Here is a 25,986-nt window from a genome sequence, read left to right as displayed (position 1 = left end):
AAAAAAAAAAACTCACTTTTCGCTGCATCCGAATCTGAGGAGGTCATGGATGCTCTGAAACATAAACAAATTTGAATAGAAAATCAGTTACAGAAATCAGTGACTAAAAACAAAACAAAATAGAGTATAATCACCTCTTTGGGGTGCAGAGTGTTTTTGCGAGACAGTTTCAAAGGCCGACGAGCTTTAACAACCTCATCCTAAGTTTTAAAAAGGGGGAAAATTCAGATTAAAATTGAAGAACTCTATATCAGAGATGAAATCGAAAAAAACGAAGAAAACCTGTTGATTCTCCGTCTTCTGCTTCTTGTCAATGTGATGTTCTTCATTCTGTTCCTGCTTCTCCTTCTCCTTCTGCTTCTCCATCTCCATCGCCGCTCTTCTTTGGTTGATGATTAGGGCAAAAACGTTTGATGTGAATGTATCTCGAGGGTTTCTTATTTTATATCTATATGGCTACGAAATAAACGTGAACCGTTGGATTTCAATGGTTCGATCATCTTGTTGCTTCATTTACGTTTTCCTCCCTTTATTTTACCCAAGTGAGTATTTGACTAATTTTTTATTTTAGAAATAAAATGTAGGTTTGTTTTATTTTATATTTGATTAGAGGTATTAGGTAGTTTTAAAATTATTTATCCCTTCATTTTTGTTTGTTAGTGTGACGGAATAAGTTATTCTAGTTGAATAGCTTATCTCAAAATAATCTGAAATAATTAATTTTAAAATAATTTGTTTTTAATTAAACAGCTCCTAAATAAAATAATTTATTCAAAATAACTGATACCTTAAGTGATTCCCCCTCCAATACGTGAGTGTGCCTGTGCTCTTTTATTAATGGAGTGTACGGGTGAAAGTGACGCGAGGGAAATCAATTGTGAGTTTGTTAGAAAAAAGATAAGGAAGAATATTCCAAGTGACAATTTTCCATTGGCTGTTTTTTTGTCCATTCTTTTTCAATTTATATTTTCTGTGTGTTTGAATTATATTTTGAGTTATCTTAATGGGCAAATATATAATAACAATACATATTGATATACTAGATAAAGGGTGCCCGTATATTGTCGAAATAAGTGAAATAAGTTTAATTGGTATATCTAATCTCCAGATATCGTCCAGATACCCCCAATGAAGCATCCAAATTATAACATGAAATAGGGAATCATCAAAATAAAATGCAGTGGTGTTGAGTTGGTGCTCGTACATTCACTATCCCAGTAGCTATAACACGGTACCTTCCATGAATATATTAATTTACACAAAATATATCATACTATTCACATCCATAAGAGGTCATAACCAGCAACCCTTTTAAGTTTGGGTAGAAACATGTGCAGCCCATGAGTGGCTATTAGATGACTAGTCTCGGCAGGAATTCAAGAAAATTTGAAAGCTCATAATTCTTTTATACCTGGACATTGAACAATTCATACGCCAACTCTTGAATCCCAGTGAAAATAAAGAAAAACTTACTACTTCTGCTATTAAAATTCTAATTGAAAAGACATACCCGATGCAGAAACTTTTAGTAGAAAAATATATATAATGTTGTTTTACTCCCTCTATTCTAAATTGAACCTCCATGTTTGACTTTAGTACAAATAAGAAAATGGCCCCTGCAAAAGTGTATTGCTAAAGTTAGAGAGCATGATGTGCAATCAACTTTGCTCAATTAAATGTCTGCCATTTGATAGAAAACTGGTATATATGGAATTGGTATGCTAGGTCCATTTTACCCAACTAACATACACGCGTCTTCTCATAAACTTGGATCAAGGATCATTTCTTTTGTGATGAATGTGTATGTCGTAAACATTAGAAAAACATACATGTAAATAATGGAGGTTTACCTGGTTATAACTTATATCAACTTGAATAATAATCTAAAAAACAAAGTTCTAAAGAGAACTTTCACTCCACTCCAAAAACAAAGCATTGATGATTTTCCTAATTACGCTCATGTTCATTGTAAATTCTCAATTACCAATCATATTATTCAGTTGCTTATTACTATTAATTTGCTTCTGTTAAACAATGTAGTTAAAGTCGACATCGGCTCAACCTATCTGCAAAAGTGTCTCTATCTCTGAACAAAAACTGGAATTTTCCTTCAATTTGACACGACATATAACACTGTCAAAACCAACTAAGCCGATTAACGTAAAAATTACATAATGTGTTCTTTTCATACACCATAGGGTAATAACAGAGAGGACCAGATAAAATAGTATTCTATAACAAATTCAGACGTCTATGATAGAATATCCTATGAAAATTTCAGAAATGTATCACAGAGTTGGGGAAAAGGAACAGTTGAAGCATTGTGCCTTCTCTAGTTTATGTTTCCACAATTTTGTGTCTTCCTGATTAGGTATTCATTATTGAGTATTGTCGGTAAAATAGAGAGATCCAAAGCAGCGAAGTTGTATTTTTCTTTAAATTTTCTTGACAGCAAAATACTCGTCGCAATACCTCTGTTGTTTGTTTTTCTAGAGCATGAATTTCCTGGGAATATTAATTAGTGTAGTGATACTGGTGTCCACTCCAGTTGTTGTGTTTGCCCTCATTTTCACTCGTTCGAAAGCTGGCGACTGAACCCCTTTTCTACTCTAAGGGGTCGTTTGGTGTGAGGGATAGTACCAAATAGTCCCGGGATTAAATTATAGTACCGCTTATATTGTTGTTTGGTTGGCAAGTTCGGGATAACTTATCCCGGGATTAATAATTAGTACTGGGATAAGTTATCCCTCTCCTTGGGTGGTATAGTAATCCCGGGATAACTTATCCCGGGATAAAATAGGTAAATGACAAAAATGTCTCTTTCAACCCTTTTGTTCTATCACTTTTTACATTAATGAGGGGCATTTTTGTAAACAAATAAATTATTCTTAAAATTTATTATTTTGAATACAACAAACCAAACACTTCAATAAAAAATAATCTCAACACAACTTATCCCATCATAACTAATCCCAACATAACTTATCCTATCATAACTCATTTTCAAACCAAACGACCCCTAAGTCTCTAACTGAGACATTCATTTCAGTTGTACAGTTACTCTCTCTCTCTCTTCCCTATACTCACTCTGTACATACTCATTTGCATTTTGGTTTATGAAATTTTTTGGTACCTTTTCAGCTCTCAAGAAATGCTTTTAAACGGTTTTTATGTGTTATTCGCGTATACTCCTACCTATTATCTGGATATACCAAGAAAGATGTGCAATCTAATGAACCCACTACGAAATATTCACTCATGAGTGATCTATCGACGCTAATATAGACCTTCGGTGGATTCATAAGTAAGCATTGTAACATTTTAGCGGGACACAGTCTAGTCATACCAACCATTTTTTTTAACCAAAAGGAAACAATTTGACCTAACAAATTCAACATCGACAGAAACATAAATCAGCAAAACAGAAGGAAACAACTAAGGCTGAATACAACATCGACCAAAACATAAATCAACGAAACAAACACAGAAACACAACAGTAGAGGTCGTCTAAATCCCCGGGAAACTTTCGAACGGAAGAGAGGAAAATGAGCAGAGGCAGGGAGCATACCTTTCTCAGCTTGGAAGACCCACTTTCGGAACAGTGGACTTGCTGTTTTCCCAAGGAAATCAAGAGAAGCTTTGCAGATTGAGCTGAGCTGAGCAGAGACGGGGAGCATACCTTTCTTAGCTTGGAAGACCGACGAACTTGCTGTTTTCCCAAGGAAATCGAGAGAGAATGAAGCTGGCGCGTGAGTTGTTGCTATGTTTAGATGACGCGGGAACCTAAAAGGCAAACAGGTGGAGTTTATTAATAGGTCATATTATAAGTAAAATGACGGAATTATCCCTGGTGGTCCGACGAAACCCCACCACTTATTAAGAATGAGACTACATGAATAATCATATGGTAAAATAATTAATAATTATGATACATTTATGCGCATATTTATTGTAAAACAAAGTACAACATATTTAGTGATGAATGATAGAGGGGTTATATGAATCAGTTTTCGAGAGAAATTATATTATTTATTGCGATTCAAATTATTTTTTATTTATATTATATAATTAATTTTGAACTCTCCTTTTAACTTTTTTTACTTTTTGAATCCCTTTAATAAAAATTCAGATTCCACATAAGCATATTTTAATGTAGTTACCTATTGAATTAAAAAAAGTTCCATCTTACTCTGCAGGAAATTTTAGTAGGCGTTTGGTCATGCGATATCATATCACGATATGGTATCGTGAGATGAAATCAGCTTTTGGACATGCGATTTTACGCTGATTCCATCTCATGATTTCATATCATGAGATGTGATTTCATATTCTCCAAAAACCATGATATGAAATCATATGAGAATTCCATATCATGATTTGAGATCTTTTAAAACAAAAAATGATCCACGAGTTTATATTTTGTTAAAACAACCCCACATTTATATCTACTAACCATTTATTTCATATATGTAAATACAATTTATAATCACATCATTACTTTTTAAAATTTATTATTCTCACCAACATATAGTCACTTTAACTCACACCAACCGATTGTTGAGTAATAAATTTGTTCTGTTCATTTACTCCAACACTTAATTTATTACTTCTACCGTTTGGTGCGATTGATAGAACATATATAGAAGGGGAGGTTCCTAAAGCGATGCAACAAGCATATCGTAATCGCAAAGAAAGAACATCACAAAATGTCTTATGTGCTTGTGATTTTGATATGTGATTTACCTTTGTTGCTGCTGGTTGGGAAGGTACTGCACATGATAGTAATTAAAGTACTTGAGAATGCACTTGTTGAACCAACGTCACAATTTCCATTCCGCCACATGGTAACTTTAAATTACATCCTTAGAATAAATATTATTTATTTACACAAAGCTGTCTCATTTACGTCACATGTGCTTTTAGTAATTCTTTATAAAATGTTTGTTGTTAGATAAATATTATGTTGTTAATGTTGGTTTTCGAAACACAAAAGAATTTTTAGCTCCATACAAAGGACTACACTATCATTTGTAAGATTACCGAGAAAGTGAAAGAGAGCCTCAAAATGCCAAAGATCTGTTTAATTATAGGCATTCATCTCTGCGCAATGTGATTGAACGAACTTTTGGAGCTTGGAAAACTAGATTTAGAATACTGAAACAAGGCATGAACCATTATAATATTGCTACACAAGTGAAAATTGTCATAGCTTGTGCAGTGTTACATAATTATTTGCGAGAATACCAAAGTACTGATGAAATATTTATGGTCTATGAGCATGAAAATATAGTTGCGGATGATATTGACCAACAAATGGCTCAAAGTAACAATGTTGGTTCGTCTTCTCGGTCACATGATCGAGAAATGCAAGTTCAACATGAGAAAATTGTCTGTACTATGTGGGAGAATTATATTAAAATTGTCTGTACCATGTGGGAGGATTATATTAAAGATTAGTACATTACAATTTATGTTTAATTTTTTTTTTATTGAATTAAAGTTTGATGAAACAGTTACTTAAGTGTGAAACAAATAGCTTTGTAATAATTTATTAAGCGATTTTATAAATTTTTGTTTATTTGGTAAGATTGAATAAACAATTAGGGTTATTTTAATAGTTTTACAACTTATGAGATTCTTATGAGTATGAGAAAATATATAACACAAAAATTTCATATCGCATGTCCAAACAAAACTTCAATTTCATCTCATGATTCCATATTATGATACCATATCATGATTCCATATCGCATGGCCAAACGGGCCCTTAATATCCTAGTTAATTGACTTTGTAAATTTCCAATAAGTTTCATTCTCTAGATTATAATTCTCTTTCCTATTCTTCCTTCCCTCCCTTTTTTTAAAAAAAAAATAAAAAAATCTTATAGTTTATAGAGAGAAGTAAATTCTTAACATGTATGTCCAAATAAAATTTTCTTATTATATGGATCAGAGGGTATATGTCTGATTTCAAGAGAATTTGAGGTAGATTAAACTTATCGAGGTGCTTTTTTATTGAACTATTCAATAAAAACATTTTATTTTTTATTAACTATTTTCATTTACTATCTTAAATATTTTAATAGTTTTAAAGAAATTATATTAATAAATTAATATTCTATCACTCTTATAACATGTAAAAAATTAAAATTAAAATTGAACCCGCATAAAAACACATATACTCGCAACCTGCCCGGTCCTACATTAGTTTTTTTTTAAAAATCACTTCAACTTGTCTTGCATCCCTCCCACCCCTCACACCCTTAAACCCACCTCATCCCGCCCTATTGTCATCCCTATCTGTTGTTTCTCTTGCTATTATATTATTTTGTTACTATTTGTTGATTATTTTTTGTACTTTTATTAAAAAAAAGTTCTAGACTATTTTAAAACATTCTTTCTCGAAACAAAGATCTATTGGAAACAATCATTTTATCTGTGAAATAGAAATACAATCTATATACAGACTACTTTTTATAACCTTACTTTGAGTGACTATTGATATAAAAACCTTGTTGTTGTTGTTGTATTCGATAATGATGACTCATGATATAATATTACTTCACAATAATTAACAACTTAAAAAATTCAATTTCATACTTAAAAATTACATAAAGTACTATATATTTAAAATAATTAACAACTTAAATATTTTTAAAATATAAAAATTTGGTTGATCAATGTCACATTAATTGAAATAAAAGGAGAATCATATATTATTTGAAAATTACGTAAAAAAGTATTATAAATCCCAATAATTAACAAATTCAAATATTCCAAAAGCTTTTTAATTTTTTTTGATTGATTTTTTCAAAATTGTGCCGTATAAATTGAGACAAAAAGAATAACACATATTATGAATGACATAAAAAGTACTATAAACCCAATAATTATCAACTTTGTTACAAAATATAAGCAATATATTACAAGAAAGATAAGCCAAATACATGGAGAGTAGCTACAGTTAGGGGTGTACAAAACCCAACCGAAAATCGAACCAAATCGCAAATGGAGTCAACCCGAAAAAAAACCCGACTAGTGATTTGGTTTGACTTGGTTTGGTTTTGAAAAAAAAAACCCGACTATATTTGGATTAGTTTGGTTTTAACTAAAAAAAACCAACCCGAGACCAAACCAACCCGACATTATATATATAATTTTAAAATCTTATTTTATACATAAAAATATTTACTTTGATATAATTTTTAAATATTTCTTATACTTTTTCATAGTTTTTATCTTTTAATATATTAATTCAAGTTTGAAACTTAGAATTATGAATGGGCCAATAAAGATTATAGTCCACAGATGTTGGTAATTATAATAAAGCTTAAATTAAAATCAAATTAATATTAATGCAAAAAGAAAATCAATTCAACACTAAGAAAGACAATAATATTAAATATTTGTTCTTTAGTTTTACATTGGTTTAGACAATAAAAATACATAATCTAATTTTAATTTCCTTTAATATTTAGTCATGTAACTAATACTTATTAAACTTAATTTTAGCATGATTTAGTACTTTTAAATTATTATCATTTTCATTATGACTTGTTAATTTGCAATATTTGTTTTACGCGATTTCATTATTATTATTTTTGTTGGATATTTTAGTGTCATTAATTAATCATATGTTATTGTGTTATATTTTTAAGAAACATCTTAGATAGTTGTATTTTGGTAGGACTAAAGAAATATTTGAAGTACTAGTAAATTATATGTTTGTATGAATACTTTACCGGAAAAACCCGAAAAATTCGAAAAAACCCGAGGTTGAAAAACTCGAGTTTTATTGGTTTGGTTTATAAATTAAAAATCCGACACAAATGATTTGGTTTGATATTTGAAAAACCCGAACCAACCTAGTCATGTACACCCCTAGCTACAGTATAGAGATCATCTTATTATATGTCTGCAAATATGTCCAATCGATGCCCCCTAAAGTTGGCATCAAGTTTCATTTAGACATCTCAACTATGCGATGTTCATTTTAGACAACTCATGTAGGGCTTCGCTGTATTATTTTGACAATAAGCAAAAAAGCTGAAGGAGAATGTAATACACTCGTTGATGACATGACAAACAACCAGTTAAATGATTACATGTGTTATTTTAAGTTAAAATTATTTTAAAATCTATTTAGTAAATAAAATAAAAATAATATTCTAAAAAAATCAATTTGACCCCCCCCCCCCCTATGATAGTTGTCTTCTCCACTACACCCAATAATTTTCTTTATTTTTTTTAATCTACTTTTTAAAATTGTATCAATTTATTTTTCTTTCTATTCTAGTGTTATTTTGAGAGAGAAAGAGGGAGGGAGGGAGAGAAAGAAAGAAAAAAAAATATAAAATATGAGTGTTGGTATTATATTTTAGGCGAAAAAATGGAGAGCAGTGATGGTGCCTCACCCTCATTTTCCATCGAAAATCGTCTCTTTCGTTACACTCAAAATCTCTTTTGTGCTTTTAAAAAAAATAAATTATTTCTTTTACTATTTTTCATATTTATTATTTTTCTTTCTTTTTAGTGTTGTTTTGTGGAAAGAAAAGAGGGAGAGGAAGAAAGAAAGAGAGAATAAATATGAAATACGAGTGTCGGTATTCATTTTACCGGCAAAAAAAGTGGAGGGAGGTGATGATAAATTAAAAAAAGTAATATACAATGAAGAAAAAATGACTTGAAAACGAAATTTTATAAAAAAATTCGACCTCTATTGAAGGAGTTTAAGCTTGAAAATGGTGGAAGTCGGTGACTTGAAAAATAGAGAAGAAGAAGAGAAAATAAAATAACTTGAACTATAGTAAATGATATGCAGATACCCTCCGTCATACTTTTGGGACATTGGTGCCCCAGCCGTCCAAAAACTAAAGCATATATACCCTTTATACTAACGGACATACACATGTCATAATGCTATCCACCGACCCGACATTTATTAAATATCAGATCGACGGATAAGATTGTGCCACATGTCCTGTTTAGTCTTTCGTTAGAGTGAAGGGCATATATGCTCTAATTTTTTGACGGCAGGGGGATCAATTATGTCCCAAAAGTATATATGACGAAGAGTATCCACATACCATTTACGTCAGTTCGGAGGGTATATTTATCCCTTTTTCCTAAAATAAAGATGACTAAATTAAGTCTTTCACATGCTATTGTTGAGTGAATCACACTCACTTTGACATGTCAGCAAAAAGTGTCAAAATGACATAATGAGATTCTACATGAGGTGTCTAAATGAACATCGTTCAGTTGAGGTGTCTAAGTGAAACTTGATGCCAACTTTTAGGGTCACCAATGTATTTGCCCACAATGATAGATAACAACTCAATTAATAGGTGAGAAATCACTCTAAAAGTTATCATATTAAATATTAATAAATACTCCAAAATGATTCATATAGCCTAAAAAATATTCTACTATTATATAGGAGGGAGTTTATGATGGGACATTGTAATGTCCAATCATAAACTCCCTATATAATATATAATATATAATATAATAAATCATTTTTTCTACTATATAATATATATTTATTTTTCTACTATAAGGAAGTTTATATAATATATAATAATATAATATAATAAATCATTTACAAATGACTTAAAATATTTAATATTTAAAAGATATATAATACAATAGGTTGACTCTCAAAATTCTATCCGGGTCACATATATTGGGACAGAAAAAATAACATATATCATTTCAAAATTACCAAAAAAGTATTATAAATAATAATAATTAACAACTTAAAATATCTGAAAGACATTTTAAAAGGGTTAATTTTGTAAGTTTATCCATATCACATAAATTAGGACAAAGTGACCAGCAATGTAAGTTATTTGAAAGTTACATAAAAATATTATAAATCACAATAATTAATAACTTAGAACATTTTTTTCTAAAATGCAAATTTGATGACTCTTCAAATTTCATTTGTGTCACATAAATTGATACAACAAAAATAACATATATTGCGTCCATTTTAATTTATTTGTCTTAATTTTTTTTTTAATTTAAAAATTGCATAAAAATACTATAGATCATGATAATTGACAACATAAAATATTTCAAAAATAAATACATATAAAAAAATTCGATTAATTCTTTAAATTAATCTATCGTTAAAAATTATGTATCAAATACAATAAATCGCGATTTTGACCACTTAAAATATTTATTAAAAAAACAGAAAAAATAAATTTACTGATTCTTAAAATTAATCTATCAATGTCACATAAAATGAGACAAAAGTAGTAATATGTATTGTTTAATGTGAAATTATTGAAAACTACGTAAAATGTATTATACATCTTAACAATTAACAACATTTGATTGAATCTTGAAATTTTATCAATGCTACATACATTGAGACAAGTGGAGTAATATATATTAAGTATTTAAAAATTACGTACAACCATATTGCTTTCTGTAGGCTTCGAATTATCGTGGTCATTTTTTAGGCTGATAGAAGTTTTGTACCTTTTTTTTTTAATATTATAAATCGCAATAATTAATAATTTAAAATATTTTAAATAATATATTAAAAATTTAGTTGGTTTCGGGAATTTTATTTATACTATATAAATTGGGACAAAGGAAGCAACATATATCATTTACAAATGACTTAAAAAACATTAAAAATTACAATAATTACCAATTTAAAATATTTAAAAGCTATATAATAAAATAGGTTCACTCTCAGAATTCTTTCAGGCTCACATATATTGGGACAAAAAAAATAACACATATCATTTTAAAATTACCAAAAAAGTATTATAAATAATAATAATTAACAACTTAAAATATCTGAAAGACATTTTAAAAGGGTTAATTTTGTAATTTTATCCATATCACATAAATTAGGACAAAGTGACCAGTAATGTTGGTTATTTGAAAGTTACATCAAAATATTATAAATCACAATAATTAATAACTTAAAACATTTTTTTTAAAAAAAATTAAAATTTGGATGACTCTCCAAATTTAATTTGTGTAACATAAATTGAGACAACAAAAATAACAAATATTGGGTCCATTTTAATTTATTTGTCTTATTTTTTTTGGGTGTTTTATATTTAAAAAATGCGTAAAAATACTATAAATCATGATAATTGACAACATAAAATATTTCAAAAATGTTGTATGTGGGTAGTCTTATTGTACCTTGAATAGCGTCAAAAAAAGTACAAGTTTGTGATAAAAAAACTTATTCCTTTATCCACGCAAACAATCGCTTCAAAATCTCCATTATTAGCCCCAAAACATACCATTTATATTATTGGGCTCGTGCCCGTGCTTAGCACGGGCAACATTACCTAGTGTATACATAAATGTAAGTAGTTCATGTATTAAGTAAACGGATAACCCACTGATTCAATAAATTTATAACAAACTTCAAATATTTCAAAAAGCATATAATTTTTTTATTATTATTAATTCCCTAACTTTCTATATACATTACACAGATTAGAATAAGGAAGAGAACCGCCATGCATGCAAAAATACCCTCTTGTTAAATTCCAAAAATACCCTCTTGTTAAATATTTCCAACATTAAAGAATGTGTCCTACTCTTCATTTATATATTTTAATCTCTTTTTTTTTTTTTTTTTTGTTAAACAAGTATGGCACGTCCAAGAAAGAGCACCACCATGCATGCAAGACGTAAAAAGGGTTGTTTGGATTAATATAGGATAAAGAAAAAAAATATTGTGAAATAAAAAAAAGATTACTGGGTTTATTTTTCAAGTACTTCATGTTTAATTTGATGCAAGATTTTGATTTGAAAGAAAAAATAATAATAGGAGTACAACGTACGCAGTAGTTTAAAATTTGAATAAAAGAAGTGGCTATGCGAATAAATACTACTCTCTCTGTTCCAATTTATGTGCCATTTTTCGTTTTTCGAGAGTCAAATAATTTAAGTTTGATCGGGAATTTGCGCATAAAATCTTCAATTTTTTAAAAATTAAATTTGTATATTTGTAAACTACGTAAAAAATATTATAAGTCACAACAATTGATAATTCAAAATGTTAAAAAGATCTATGAAAAATTTACGGTCAAAGTTAGACTTGTTTGAATCTCGAAATCAGAAAAATGCCACATAAAATGGAACGGAGAGGGTACTATGTTTTTTGTTTCCAACATTCAATGAGATATTTGACATAACATTAATAACATCTTGTAACGAGTCCACTTCTTTATAAGTTGCCGAAGGCAACTTAGTTAATCTGCTAGACAGCTCGAGTAATCCACTAATGCAAGAAACAAAGTCATAAATTCATAATAGGAAAAAACATTGAAAAATGGGGAATTCTCATTTATATAATCTATTAAGAGTTTGACTCATCTATGTCATATTCGTTTGAAAAAAGGCTTATTCATATCATTTTTTTCGTTAACTTAAAACATTTCCGATTAAAATTTTAATACATGACTACATATGAGTCTTTTCTCAAAGTTCGATAACATATTTGTACATTTTCTCAAAGTTCAATAGCATATTTAATCTAAGCCTTTTCTCTTTAAAAAAATAATGTAATTAATGACGTGACCATGAATCATTAATGAACACGTGTGAAGAATAATTTTATAAAATTGACACTATTTTCAATAAACAAATAATGACATGTATGAACCTTTTCTCAAATAAAAATGACATAAATAAACTTCTTTTCAAAATTCGATAAAATATTTGAGCCTTTTTCTATTCATAATTAGTAGGCTTGAAAAAAAAAGAATTAGTGTTTGAATTAAAATTGAAAAATGACATTTTTAAAGAACCCCTTTGTCATCTGCGATCTTCTTGATCAATGAATAAGTGACACTTTCTCCTTCTATTCACTAATTTCCTTAGGAGATGAATAATAATTTTTGCCGTTGAACAAATTAATTCTCGATAGTAGACACACTCAGTCTCCTCACTCTTATTTACACTATCTTTTTTCAAACATACCTGCATTGCTAACGCACTTTAAAATAATTCACCGAAATCTCGTCACTCTCTCCCTTCACATCTTTCGAATAACCTCTTTTAACTTTCTCAAATTTTATATACATACCAAAATCTCGAGTCCAAACGAATACTTAATCAAAGTGGTTACGTGGAATGATAATAATAAATGTGACACTAGCGTATGATTTTCTTGTGCAACAAGATGACTAGCCCCCAGTACAGTGCAGTGCAGTGCAGGTGCAGGCGCAGGCCTCCTTAGTGGCAAAAGCAGCAAAGAAATAGCTGTTGTACTATCCATTTGAACAAATTAAATTTATATTTACGAAAATCTTTTCTACACAAAATTAAAATGTTACATATAAAAGTAGAGGTACGTAGTGTGTGAGCAGAGAGGGAGAGAAAGTGAATAAGAAGAGCAGCACAAAAAATAACATTGAGCTAAGTTACAATTTGCTTTGAATCGGTGAATATGGAACCATCGCCGGAATCTTCGGAGCATAAGGAAGAAGAAGACGAAGAATGGGAAGTCGAGTCTTATGATGAGCCGGATGAGTTTGACCTTTTAGAGCCCATAGAGAAGCTGGATTATGAGCAAGAGTTGTCCAGTGCTCCATTCCAAGTAGAACATCATGGCGTCCTACAAAATGGGTTAACATACTATGTCAAGAAAAATAGCAAACCTAAAGATATAATACTTGTGAATTTGATCGTAAAAGCAGGGTATGTAATCTCGTTCCTTTGAGTATTTCGATTTATAGGAGTTATTTGTGATTCTTTTAGTTTTTTGAAGCTTTCATTCTCAGAATAACTAGCATTTGTGTAGTGTATTTATAAATATAGTACTACTATTTTCGAGCTTCCTGTAATTTTTTGTTTTTGCTTTATCAAGTGCTGTGAGATACTATGATTTTATTTTCTTACAATGGGCCTATGGGTCACAAAATAGTTTGAGGGTGACCTGTGAAGTTGAGGCAGCAGGCTCGTCGGTTGGATGTGGATTGGGAGGTTTTCTTCTGTAGATGAGGATGGTGCACCAGCCATGGTGCTAAATCTGTAGATGTACATGTAGGTTGGATGTGGATTGGGAGGTTGTGTCTTAACTAAGGTTAACAGTTCTGCACACTGTGCTAAATCTAGATATATATAGATTTATTTGGTGTTTACTAGAGATTTGAACTTGAAAAGAGGACAAGTACAGGGAATATGGATGTATATATTTTGAGTTTGAATGTAACTAAACTCTAGTAACTAGCTAACATCTGTTGAGGTGATTGGATCATGGTGATCTGTTATTCTTTGTCACAGGGGAGGGTTGAGTTGGATAGTGTAATGCTGTGGTTTTGTTTTCTTTCAAAGTAACAATGACATTTCCAAATAGTTTGTTGCTTATTACGAACTTTTAAATCATACTCTAGTTACTGCTCCAGCATATCCAATGTCTAAGTAAATAAAAGAATATGGAGGATTTATTATCTATTTTGGAAAAATAGTTTAACTGTAAATGTATAATAGTTGCATTTGGATTTGCCCTATGATATAGTTTTTCATGACTCTTGACCAGGGCTGTTTGTGAAGAAGAAAATGAGCGTGGTGTCGCGCACATTATTGAGCATCTAGTTCTGGAGGGATATGGATATACCAATTCGGATGCGACTGAATATTTAAAAGCTTTCAAACATCAGTGTGGTGCTCATCAACAGGCCAAAACATATTGGGACCATACAAGTTATAACTTTTCTGTGACCAACACGGAGGATTTGAGGAAAGCACTTGCATTAACTGCTGCAATCTCTCGAGAGGTTCTTACTTCATATCGTCCTTTTTTCTTTTTTTTTTGTGTTTTGGTTATTCTCCTAATTTAAAAACTTATTTTGCAGCTTGTTGTCACGTCTGATGAACTTGAGAAAGAGAAATTAATCGTAATAGATGAGCTTTGGCATGATTCTCAGATTGTTGAGAAACAACATAGTCGCATTTTTAGTGCTCAATTATATCAAGGAACAAAGGTTGTGTGAATCTCTATTTACATGTACAATCCCTAAATGTACTGTTTAGACTGTTAATTAGGGTATAACATTGACTTGAAATGTGGAATTTGAGACAGTTTATGATTACTTTGCATCTTCTTAAAGTACATGAAGGGGAGATATGCAACATGTATGTTACTACACATTACGGTTTCTTAATATAGATTGAAGGACGTGTTACATGTGTCTTCTGATCTTTACTTGAACTTTTTCCTGTTTTGGTTCATTAAATGTACTATATGTTACTTGTCAACTGATGCTGTCCATATTGTGTTCTAGTACGCTGAGCCTCTGGGTGGCACAGAAAAAAATATACGAGATCTCTCCGTGGATATTGTAAAGGGGTTTTACCTGAAGTGGTATGTCCCAAACAATATGGCTGTTATTGTTGTGGGTGATGTAACTGAAACACAGGTTTGTCATAACCTTTCTCTAGGTTTATGTATTGATTCAACAGTCATAAATTACTCATCTTCTTTTCGTTTTCCTTTCGATTTCCTTTTGTAGAGTATAATTGGTTTGATTAGAACCTACTTTGAAAGGCAACCCAGAGGCGCGCCACAACATTTGGAGTTCCCTCTTCTCAAACAATGTGAGCCTAGATTGACCACACACGTCAATAGTGAAATTCTGAAGGTAGTCGTTAAGACCTAAATTGTCTCTTTACTGCATGCTCATTGTAGAGTCTTTGGTTTTAGCAATGTTGAACTCCTTCATGAGGTATCTTCTTATTGTCAAATTTCTGGAAAATCATCGCTAATGCATGCATTTCTTCTTCTTTGGTTTGTGAAGTGGGGGAAGTCTCAGGTATATGTCTCCTTTATGTTTGAGAAACAAGGGGGTAAACATGTGAATGAGGTGTTCATACACTTTCAGCAAATACTTCTTCAGAAAGTCATTGTTGAAAGGTTGAAGAAATTTTTTTTAAGCATGAGCAACCCAAAAGAAATTCAGTACTCTAGAGAAAATGATTCACAGATGTATAGCAATTTTGTGGTTTGGGTGGAGTGTGAAGGATGTGAAACAATTAAGGTGTTGGAGACATTCCTTATTGAGGTAATTCACCAGTATTTCCTTTATTCTTTTTATCTTTTAGAGCAGCTGTGTTCTTGATCAATTAATCGATTAAAGTTATTCTGCAATGAAGCACATAACTGCACAATAAATATTGTTTTGCATATATTATTTAGATTGCACGATTGAGAGTCCACGGGATAGAAGAAAACGAACTAAGTGAAGGATGTGTCTATTGGCTGAGAATCGCTGGGTCCGAATACCGGAATCGTCTTGATCATTCTTCAGTGGAACTTCAAAATAACTACACCAGAGTATGTCTCAAATCGCTTGTACTTGTTTATTTCTTAAGTTAGTGTCAAGAACTCATTCACTCTTTTCCCATGCAGCATTTCAATTATCATGAATGTGATTTGTGTCCTAAGCTGCAGGCACAGCTTATAGTAGCTCTTACTAAAAGTAAGCTTTTGTAGTTTACTTCATCATGTAATTGACAGATTTGTTTAACAGCTGCAGGATGTAATTAGTCTCCATTTTTCAGGTATCAATGTGGAAAAGATGAAGAGCTTCTGTGAGTTGCAATGTAAAGCATCTAATTTATCAGTTATCATACTTCAAAGCAAGAGTTTCGTGACGCAAGAGGATATGAAGGGGTCATTGCAGAAGATTACTGATTTGGAAAAAGAGGGATCTCTTGCTCAATGGTCAGATGAAGAAGTGGAGGGTTCAAACAATCTGATACTAGAGATGGATCCTGAATCAGGGTGAATATCCTTTTACTAAATGTATCTTGCTGTCTTGATGTAATTTTTAATCAATGCAGCATTCAGCGGTACATCTTGTAATCAAGAGTTGCATACATACTGGCTTCAACTACAAAACATGGGAACTCTCAGATCCTATCCACTTATTTTACAAATGAACAGAACTCTTTTCCTAATTTAGTTAGATCTTGTGCTCAATTAGGCATTAACGCCATGTTTTTACGTATGTATGTATAGGTAAACAAATTAGGTCATATTTAAAGCTGTAAAGTTTAAGGAAGTTGTAATTGTAATCCTAATTATAAGATATTCCAGTTGGTACACCTCTCTGCACTTGCATTTGACTGGCCTGATCCAAAACACAAGAGTATTATAGTTATGTTGTCAGTGATAATTATCTTCTTTTTTTTTTACTTTTGCTTTCATTAATACAATTTTCAGGAAAATTGTTGAGCAAAATGAACATTCTGATATTGGAGCTGTAGAGCTCATTTTATCCAATGGAATGCAAGTCACTTACCAGTGTACAAAGGATCATAAGGGGGTAATGATCTGACATGCCCTATTTTTGTTATAGACATTTAATTCGTTTGCTGAATTATCTATATTTTTTGTTAAATCTAGTTGAATTTTCTGACTTATTCTTGTATTGTACATTCTGTGCCAAAAAGAACAGTGATAAGCCCTCCATTAGCCCCGTTGCTTACATTTAGTTGGGCGGCCTGCTAGACAAATGGCTGTTTCTGTGAAATTTTAGGAGTATGCTTTTGAATACAGAATACCATGTTCGACTTGCATCTTTTCTAGTGCTTATGGTGATGCAAGATAAAGAAAAACTAAATTACGTTATTCTAGTGCTGATGGGAGATAAAAAGAGGATGTATGATCTGATATTATCTGTTTCCCAATTTCCCGAATTCATTCTACAAGTATTGGAACTCCTCTGCATCATTCCAGAGTATTGAGACTCCTTTTACCTTAATAATATACTGATAATGAAAGTTGATGATTCATCCTTCCATAGATGCCTATAAACGTGAAAGCATTGCATGCATAGAGATATAAAACACCCATCAAAATCCAGCGAATGACCGAATTCCATTTCAATGGGGGTGAAAATTAATCAATGTTTTGACTGTATAAGTCTAATACTTATACATATATTTCCCCCCTAATTCTTTATGCATTTTACATAGCAAACACCCCAAATATTTGAAATTATGATAAAGGCCAATGCAGTATTGTTGCATCTATTGGTGACCCATGCTCTAGACACATTGAGAAGCATCACTTGTAGAATATGCATTGCACCCATTTTCTTCTGTAAATTGTAGTGCTTTTTCCAGCATCTATGCTTGTATCTATTTTTTGTCTTGTATCTTTTCTAGTACTTGTGGTGATGAGAGATGAAGAAAATGCAATTGTTATTCAAGTGCTTATGGGGAGATAAATGAAATAGAGGATGTGAGTTCTGATAAAAATCTCTTTCCGGATCTCCCTAATTCATTTTTCAGTTATTTGAAAATCGCCTGCATTGTCCAGAGTATTGGAACTCCTTTTACCTTAATTTTAAAATGTTGCAAGGGATGTTCCCATCCTTGCATATACATCAAAGCATTGTATGCACGTTGAAATGAAAACACCCAGCAAAATTCAGCAGGAGCAAATGATAAACCCCCTTCTCAAAGGAGTGAAAATAAATTAATTTAGTCTAGATTTTATACTTCCGTATGTTCTTCCCTGTTTCTTTTTCGTGAGATCTCTCATCTTCTTTTTCACCCGCTTTCATGTCAAAATACAGAAAGATAGTGTGCTGAGAGGATAGGTAAATTTTCATCCATGTAGAGTGTAATTATTGACCTTTTCAATCAAGTTTCAAAAGCGCACACACACACACACTAGGATTTTGAAATGGGAAACATCAATTAATCTAAATGTTTTGGTGTTGAAGTTTACAAAGTACTGATAGCTGTATAGATGGGATTTATTTGGTACATAGTTGAAATATCTATTCTATTATTATCTTAGGTGATGATGTGGGAAATGTTCAATTGATTGGTTTAGGAAAATAATGCTCCACCTCGTCCTGCTTGTTCAGTTTTCTTTTTCTTTTTTTCTTTCAAATATTTCCATGTTTACAGGTGCGCTTGAGTGGATTCTCATATGGAGGTCTCTCAGAACTGGCAAAAGAAGATCTCCTCAGTTGCTTGTTCTCATGTGAAATCGGGCAAAATGTCTTGTGTAAGAGCTTTGAGAGAATTTTTACAGCATGTGATAAAGTCGGTTTCAAGGTTGTGGTTGACGAGTATAAAAGAGCTTTCAGTGCGAATTTTGTTGACTCATCGTATATCAAACGTGCACTTCAGGTTTGTTGGTAGATCTGTTATTCGTATTCAACTTCCAAGATTCATGCTTATTTAGTTCAGTCAGTGTTCTCCACAAAAAAAGTTGGTGCGTTTGAGCCAGAATTAGGCCTACCTTTGCCTTTGTGTTACCCAAAATCCACATTTCATGTTCCAATTTATTTTTTATTCTAGCAGGTGCTTTGCTTTTGTGCTGTTTTCCTTGTATACTGTATTGGGAGGGGGTCTTCTTCATAAAAAAATTGTGGTGGGGGATCTCTACTTCACAAAGTTTTCCAGTTTCACATGGTTTAATAAAATTAACATGCTTATTCTGATTCAATGTTTTAGTTGGGTTTATTGTTTAGTCATGGTTCTGTTGGATCATGGATGCCTACAGATTGTATATTTTCTATTCACAAGTGACCTAGAACCTGAAGAAGAAGATTTGCAAGCTGTAGTTGATGACCTAAGAGAGCGTCTGTCTCCCAGACATCAACGCCTGCAGGATATCCTAGTGAATACTGCTAAGGAGATCAATAGCGGTGGATCTTGCATTTACAAGGTCTGTATTACCAAATGAATTTTCAATTCTTTCCAAGATTGATGAATAATATATTTAGTCTTCAATAAGTTGCTAAAATCTTGAATTATGATGAAAGATAGTTTGGGTTTATTTCCTATAACTATCTTAGCTTCACTCCTCCCCATTCCACTATTAACTTTGAAGATAAAATGGCTGCATTGCATTTGCATCACAGTCTTACCAAGTTATCTTAAGATTTAGGAACTGTGCTTTCTGCTAGTCTTTTCTCAATTTCATATCCTACTTCTCTTTTTATATCATTCTACTGTTTTTGTGCCATTTCATAATTATGTGCAATTTCTTTAACAAGGAAAACCTTCATACATCATAAGTTGCCGTTTTTAGTATCTGAGCATCAAACACCTTTTACATTGGTGTTCAAAATTTACTTAAGTTACAAGATATTTCGTTAAGTTGCAAAATATTGTGGAATATTTATAGTATGGTATACATGGAACTAGAGAATTATGAATTTACCCCGGTGGCTGAATAGGGAGTTGTTGAACAGCTATGGTGATTGTCTTTTGGTGTGTACCTTGTACTTAGTACCTTCAAGTTAAGTATAAATACTTGACATATAAGTTCTGTTAAACTTTTTGAGGAACAAAAAGACTGACATTTTGTAAGAGGAAAATGCTTAAATCAGATTTGTTATCATGGCATGTGGGCAGTGGCTAAGTTCGAATCTAGTTTATTTGTGTGCTTTCTTGCTAATGAACCTCTCTTATCAGTCACTCAAAGCTGAGGATCTTTCCCAAGTTGATACATCAAAGGCATGGAAATACTTCAAAAATTGCTTTAGAGATCCATCAAGCTTTCGAGTTATTATGATTGGGAAGTTCGATTCTGCTTCTGTTGATTCTCTTCTGTCCCGTTATTTGGTTGGTTTTTCTCTTTTTGTTTGAGGCATAAGTTTCTTTTGGAATTTTCATTCTTGTAATGTCATATTTGTATGTTATGTTTTTTGAGAAAATTCTGTTCTTAGGGTGGAATACCAAGGCCTTCTATGCCTGTAATGGAATTTCAACGTGGGAAGCTCACACCAGCACCTTTCCATTTCCCTCCGGCTGTGACAATGTGAGCATTGCATTTGCATATCATTTTATCTAAATCTGAAAGATACTTGTTTGAAGTACTTGTACTTTAATTTAATTTCATGTTGAACATTTGCCTTAGTCTTGTCGTTCTGTAATGATATTACTTTAGTCTTGCTATTGTTCTTTCTAGATATCATGCTTACTGTTGTTGATGTGGCCAAATATGGGGAGTTGTTTTTCTATCGGCTCTTTTTTTAGGTCCCTATACATGAGTTTAATCAATTTCTAAACAAAGTTCAACCTTGACAGGGGGAAAGTGCCTATGGCCATGGACAGTGGGAATGGAGCTTATATTTGTATAAGTTTTCCTCTTTATCTAGAGAGGGAGACATTGGTATGACAATATAAACTTCATAAATTATTCAACAAATCAATATTTTACTTTAAAAGGATATGTATTTATGACAGGATGAAGATCGCTGTTTCTTGAATATTTTGAGGTCACTCATGAGAATTAAAGTGATGCACATTCTTCGTCACCAAAAAAGAATGGTACGTCATATATTCTTTAGAAGTAAATCTCCTTTTATTTGTTAGGTAATATATTCTAATTAGTTTATTTTTCAGGTGTATTTTATTGAAGTGTGCTCATTCAATCCACATGATCATTGGTCATCCAGTGACTCTATGAGTCCCGGAATGCTATACTTCCTGATTCATATTGGAAATATGAATGAAACCGAGAAGGTGAGATTGTTTTTGGTTTTAGTACACCATCTTGAACAAATGTATTTAACTGTATATTTGATCAGGTGGTAGAAACCGTGGTCCAGGCGATGACAGAACTACAAGCAGATGGTCCTCTAGAACATCAAATTCAAACTGCGTTGGATTCGGTACCAACAAAAGAAGAGGAAGAGGTAATATAAATAAATTCAATTTTGTTGAATTCTTCTTGTAAATTTATATTTGATAGTCTGACAAAGTGTAAGATTCTTCTTTAGAACCCTTTCTACTGTAATTAAAAAAAAATCAAACTTAAAGCATGAAGCTTAAAAAGGTCTAAGTTGAAACTATTATAGGTATAGTGGGGTTTTATCTAGGAAGATTAAAAGATATGCATAGTTTTTTATACTTGATAGCACGTTAATGTTCGGCAATATGTAACTTAAAACTATATTTATTTTTTATATGGTATATGACCGTTCAATTTACTTCAATAATTCTTGTTATATGTTGCAGCGAAACACGTTTAAGTATATTTTCATGCAATGGGTAGTTTGGTCAATGTATTATGTTGGAGGTCTATCTCATTCTTATCAGGTATATTTGTCAATAACACAGACACTAATCTAGTTCAATAATAGTATGTAATTGCATATATTTTACTAACTTTTTTTGTTTTTTGAAAAAATCTCACAGACGCTGAGAGAGTTGAAAGCAAATACTCCAACTCGCTTCAATGCGGATGTTATCAAGTCCTCGTTGAAGAGGTTTCTGCCTTGGCCTTGTAGTAGCCAGTACAGTGTTTTATATTTGACCTGCTAACTTTTCTATCTATATGTTTGAATGTTATTTTGAATTTTGTGTTAGTAATGTTTCATTTTTAATCCTGTATTGTTGACTTTTTAAGCAAATTGAAAACCTATTATAAGAGTAAAGAGTTAGTTTGATCTTTTTTGCTTTTTATTTTCATGTCTTACCTCCCACAAAATAAAATATACAATCTTACATTTACAACCAGACACGGTATAAGCAATGTTAAATTTTACGTAGGTTATAAAATAAAAAACTGAATAATGTATCTTTTTATAAAATTATTTATCAAAATGCCCATACTTTATATTGAACGACCCTTAGGTTTTAGTTCAATTCATGGGTCTAACTAGACTAAGGTTTGGTACTTCGGTATTTTTAAAATAAGTTTCGTTAATTTGGTAATCAATAATTGAAAGTAAATATCCCACACAAGTTAAGTCTAGTAAATCACACTTCGATTTGATAAACTTTCATGCAGTATATTTTGACAAAATATGTTAATTGGTTTGATAAATTTAGTACGATAAATTTCTAAGTCGACTCAAATTGCTGAATTCTACCAAACACGTACAAACCACACACTTTCAATACTATCAACTTTACATAGTTTCATAGGAAAAAGACTTGTAAAAACATAAGCTTTAAACACGTAGGATTTAACACACTAAAGACTGTTATAAACACCTCATTTCATAGGTCTTTGGATAGTTTTATTTTTTGGCCATTGTACTGTTTTTGCCTATTTTCCAAGGATTGATTTGATCCACCAAATTCCTTTGGTGTCTTCGGGGCTATCTTCACTCTCTGGTGGGGAATCAGATTGTGGTGTCTTGTGGAGCTTACTCACGTCGTAGCCTTCTTCTTTAGCCTTCTCAACAAGCTGGTTGTAAATCTCATCATCAAGACATGTTCGCCTACTTAATATCTGCCAACAGAACACATTTTGTTAAGCCGGAAAACAAGAATCCGTTGGTAAAAACATGCAAAAACACTAGGAGATTTCTTTCGACTTGTCCAAGCCTTAGTGAGAGGGAGGTACTAATTGACGTGCGTGCAAACTTGGCCAAGACACCACAGTCAAATAAAAAAAAATGCACATTTGATAGCCCAACAAACTGAAGGCTTGAAATAAAATATGGAGTCTGTGTAACTAAATATACTACTGACTTCTTTAATTTACATGGAACAAAAGTTTAGGAATTGGATATGGAGGGATAATCCTAATGTTCTATTAGTAAACAATATTCGTTTCAATACGAAGAGGAAGAGAAAGGTAGGGAAATATGGTTTTCCACAAAATCTAATCAGCTGAGCGTTAATGAAACGTACAGGATCTTAGGAAAGCAAAAGCTTCAAATGATATCTAATGGGATGAACATGCTCAATGTGAGGATCATTCACGAAATTTAACATAAACAGCAAACTGAGATGCCACAAATTATAAATAGTCTCATGCAAATAAGGTATCACAGGCTTGAAAGAACTAAAAGTATCAGAGACTTGATATAACTCTTCAAGAAAGTTACAAATGAGAGCAGATCAACATAACAATGACAGAAAAACTAGCATGTTGATAGACTCGGTCACTGGCCATGATTTCACATCTAAACGGGTCGCCTGATGCACAAAGCTTTCAGTCTTCATGTAGGTCCGGGGAAGGGCTACAACCCAAGGGTGTGTGATGTACATAGCCTAACCCATCGATCACACCGAAAAAACTTTACAGTTATTTCAAGGCTCACCTTCATCATGATTTCACATCTATGTACTAAAAACTCATCCATTTCAAAGACTACACACATCCTTAATTTAAAACCACAAGATTCAAAAACCTCCCTTTGTTCCTTAAACTTCATACTCAATCAAACTAAGACACTTAAAAATTGGCACAGAGGGAGTCTATAACTAATCTATCCAACACCTAATAAGCAAAAGTAGTCTTGAACTTCTACACTAAAAATCCTGACTCCGCCTCTCTCTACCAACTAAAAACTCATCCAATTTTCATATAAAATGGTAAAAGACAATAACATTAAAGGATAACCAAGAAACTTACCCATAAATACTTCCTACTAGTCTGACCATCTATGTACATAAAAAAATTAAAAAATTATCTTATACATTTTATAGTGAACACCATCCCACCCCCTGATCACAAGACGACAACTTTACCATTGTTCCAAGGCTACCATAACTCATCCATTTTTTTACAACAAATGACAAAGACAACAACTTTGAATGTCAAAAGTTAGAAACAGGGAACTTACCCATAGATACTTCCTACTAGGCTGACCATCTATCTATGTACATAAACAAATCAAAAAATTATCTTATACATAATTAGTTAACACCATCCTTCCCCCTAGACGACAACTTTACCGTTATTCCAAGGCTACCATAACTCATCCATTTTTCTACAATAATGACAAAGACAACAACTTTGAATGTCAAAACTTAGAAACAGGGAACTTACCCATAGATACTTCCTACTAGGCTGACCATCTATCTATGTACATAAAAAAATCAAAAAATTATCTTATACATATATAGTTAACACCATCGTGCCCTCTGATCACAAGACGACAACTTAACTGTCGTTCCAAGGCTACCATAACTCATCCATTTGTTTTACAACAATGACAAAGACAACAACTTTGAATGTCAAAAGTTAGAAACAGGGAACATACCCATAGATACTTCCTACTAGGCTGACCATCTATCTATGTACATAAAAAAATCAAAAAATTATCTTATACACATATAGTTAACACCATTCTACCCCCTGATCACAAGACGACAACTTTAGTGTTGTTTCAAGGCTACCATAACTCATCCATTTTCCAATAACAAATGACAAAGACAACAACTTTGAATGTCAAAAGTTAGAAACAGGGAACATACCCATAGATACTTCCTACTAGGCTGACCATCTATCTATGTACATAAAAAATTATCTTATACATATATAGTTAACACCATCCTGCTGCCCCCCCTGATCACAAGACGACAACTTTACCGCCGTTCCAAGGCTACCATAACTCATCCATTGTTCAATAACAAATGACAAAGACAACAACTTTGAATGTCAAAAGTTAGGAAAAAGGGAACTTACCCATAAATACCTCCTGCTAGGCTGACCAATCAAAGCATACTGATAATCCTCATCAATATACAAAACCCAATAATCACCAGTTACAGGAATAATAGGCAAAAATGGTGGAACATAAAACCTGACTTTCAATTTTGCCTCATCACTATTAGGATCAGCCTTATAAGCAGTTCCTTCAATAAACCCTCTTTTGCCATTACACCATGTTTCATTCAGCACATGTACAGTGCCATCTGAGTTCAATGTATAAGTAGCCCTTGTGTCCACTCCATCTTTAGGCTGAAATCTTGATGGGAATGAAGCAATTTCATACCATCTACCCATATACCTCTTTAAATCAAGATTCTTTACCACTTCCATTACTTTTGTAGCCATTTTTTTTTGAAGTTTTAACAAATGGGGTTTTCAAGATTTGGGAGATTTTTGATAAAAATGGAATCTTTATATAGAGAGAATTTTCTTTGATTTTAGGATTTTGGTTTCTAGAGAGTGTGAATGTGTATATATACAAGAGAAATTCATGTTATGGGATGGACGTGGATATTTAAGGACCTTACATTTTTAAAGTAATTTTTTTGGGAACTTCCTTTAACAATTA

At 31.9% G+C, this 25,986-nt stretch overlaps 3 protein-coding genes across 4 annotated transcripts in view; 1 reads left to right on the top strand and 2 right to left on the bottom strand.

The window, feature by feature from the left end:
* Nucleotides 1–372, bottom strand: part of LOC125850375 (temperature-induced lipocalin-1-like) — a 14,842-nt gene extending 14,470 nt beyond the window's left edge. Inside the window, exons 1-3 of the mRNA XM_049530231.1 lie at nucleotides 283–372; nucleotides 135–200; nucleotides 17–54 (exon numbers count right to left, since the gene is read on the bottom strand). Of these exons, the coding sequence (XP_049386188.1) occupies nucleotides 17–54; nucleotides 135–200; nucleotides 283–372 (194 nt within the window). The remainder of the gene's footprint in view (nucleotides 1–16; nucleotides 55–134; nucleotides 201–282) is intronic.
* Nucleotides 1–25,897, bottom strand: part of LOC125850344 (temperature-induced lipocalin-1-like) — a 40,425-nt gene extending 14,528 nt beyond the window's left edge. The window contains exons 1-2 of one of the 2 annotated variants that reach the window (XM_049530193.1): nucleotides 25,392–25,897; nucleotides 23,019–23,204 (exon numbers count right to left, since the gene is read on the bottom strand). In XM_049530193.1, the coding sequence (XP_049386150.1) occupies nucleotides 23,019–23,204; nucleotides 25,392–25,763 (558 nt within the window). In that variant the 5' untranslated portion in view covers nucleotides 25,764–25,897. Of the gene's footprint in view, nucleotides 1–22,847; nucleotides 23,205–25,391 lie in introns of those variants that run through there. The other variant, XM_049530192.1, reaches the window with a different exon arrangement.
* Nucleotides 21,063–22,288, top strand: LOC125850374 (zinc protease PQQL-like). Its single transcript, XM_049530230.1, has 6 exons — nucleotides 21,063–21,134; nucleotides 21,209–21,292; nucleotides 21,368–21,487; nucleotides 21,553–21,660; nucleotides 21,983–22,063; nucleotides 22,163–22,288. Exons 1-6 carry the CDS (start codon nucleotides 21,063–21,065, stop codon nucleotides 22,286–22,288), a joined length of 591 nt encoding a protein of 196 aa, XP_049386187.1.
* Nucleotides 25,898–25,986: the final 89 nt, after the last annotated feature.

This window comes from Solanum stenotomum, unplaced genomic scaffold (assembly GCF_019186545.1).
Source record: "Solanum stenotomum isolate F172 unplaced genomic scaffold, ASM1918654v1 scaffold16320, whole genome shotgun sequence".
Taxonomy (NCBI): domain Eukaryota; kingdom Viridiplantae; phylum Streptophyta; class Magnoliopsida; order Solanales; family Solanaceae; genus Solanum; species Solanum stenotomum.
Note: the sequence above shows the minus strand (reverse complement) of the source record. Positions and strands in the feature narration are given on the sequence as shown.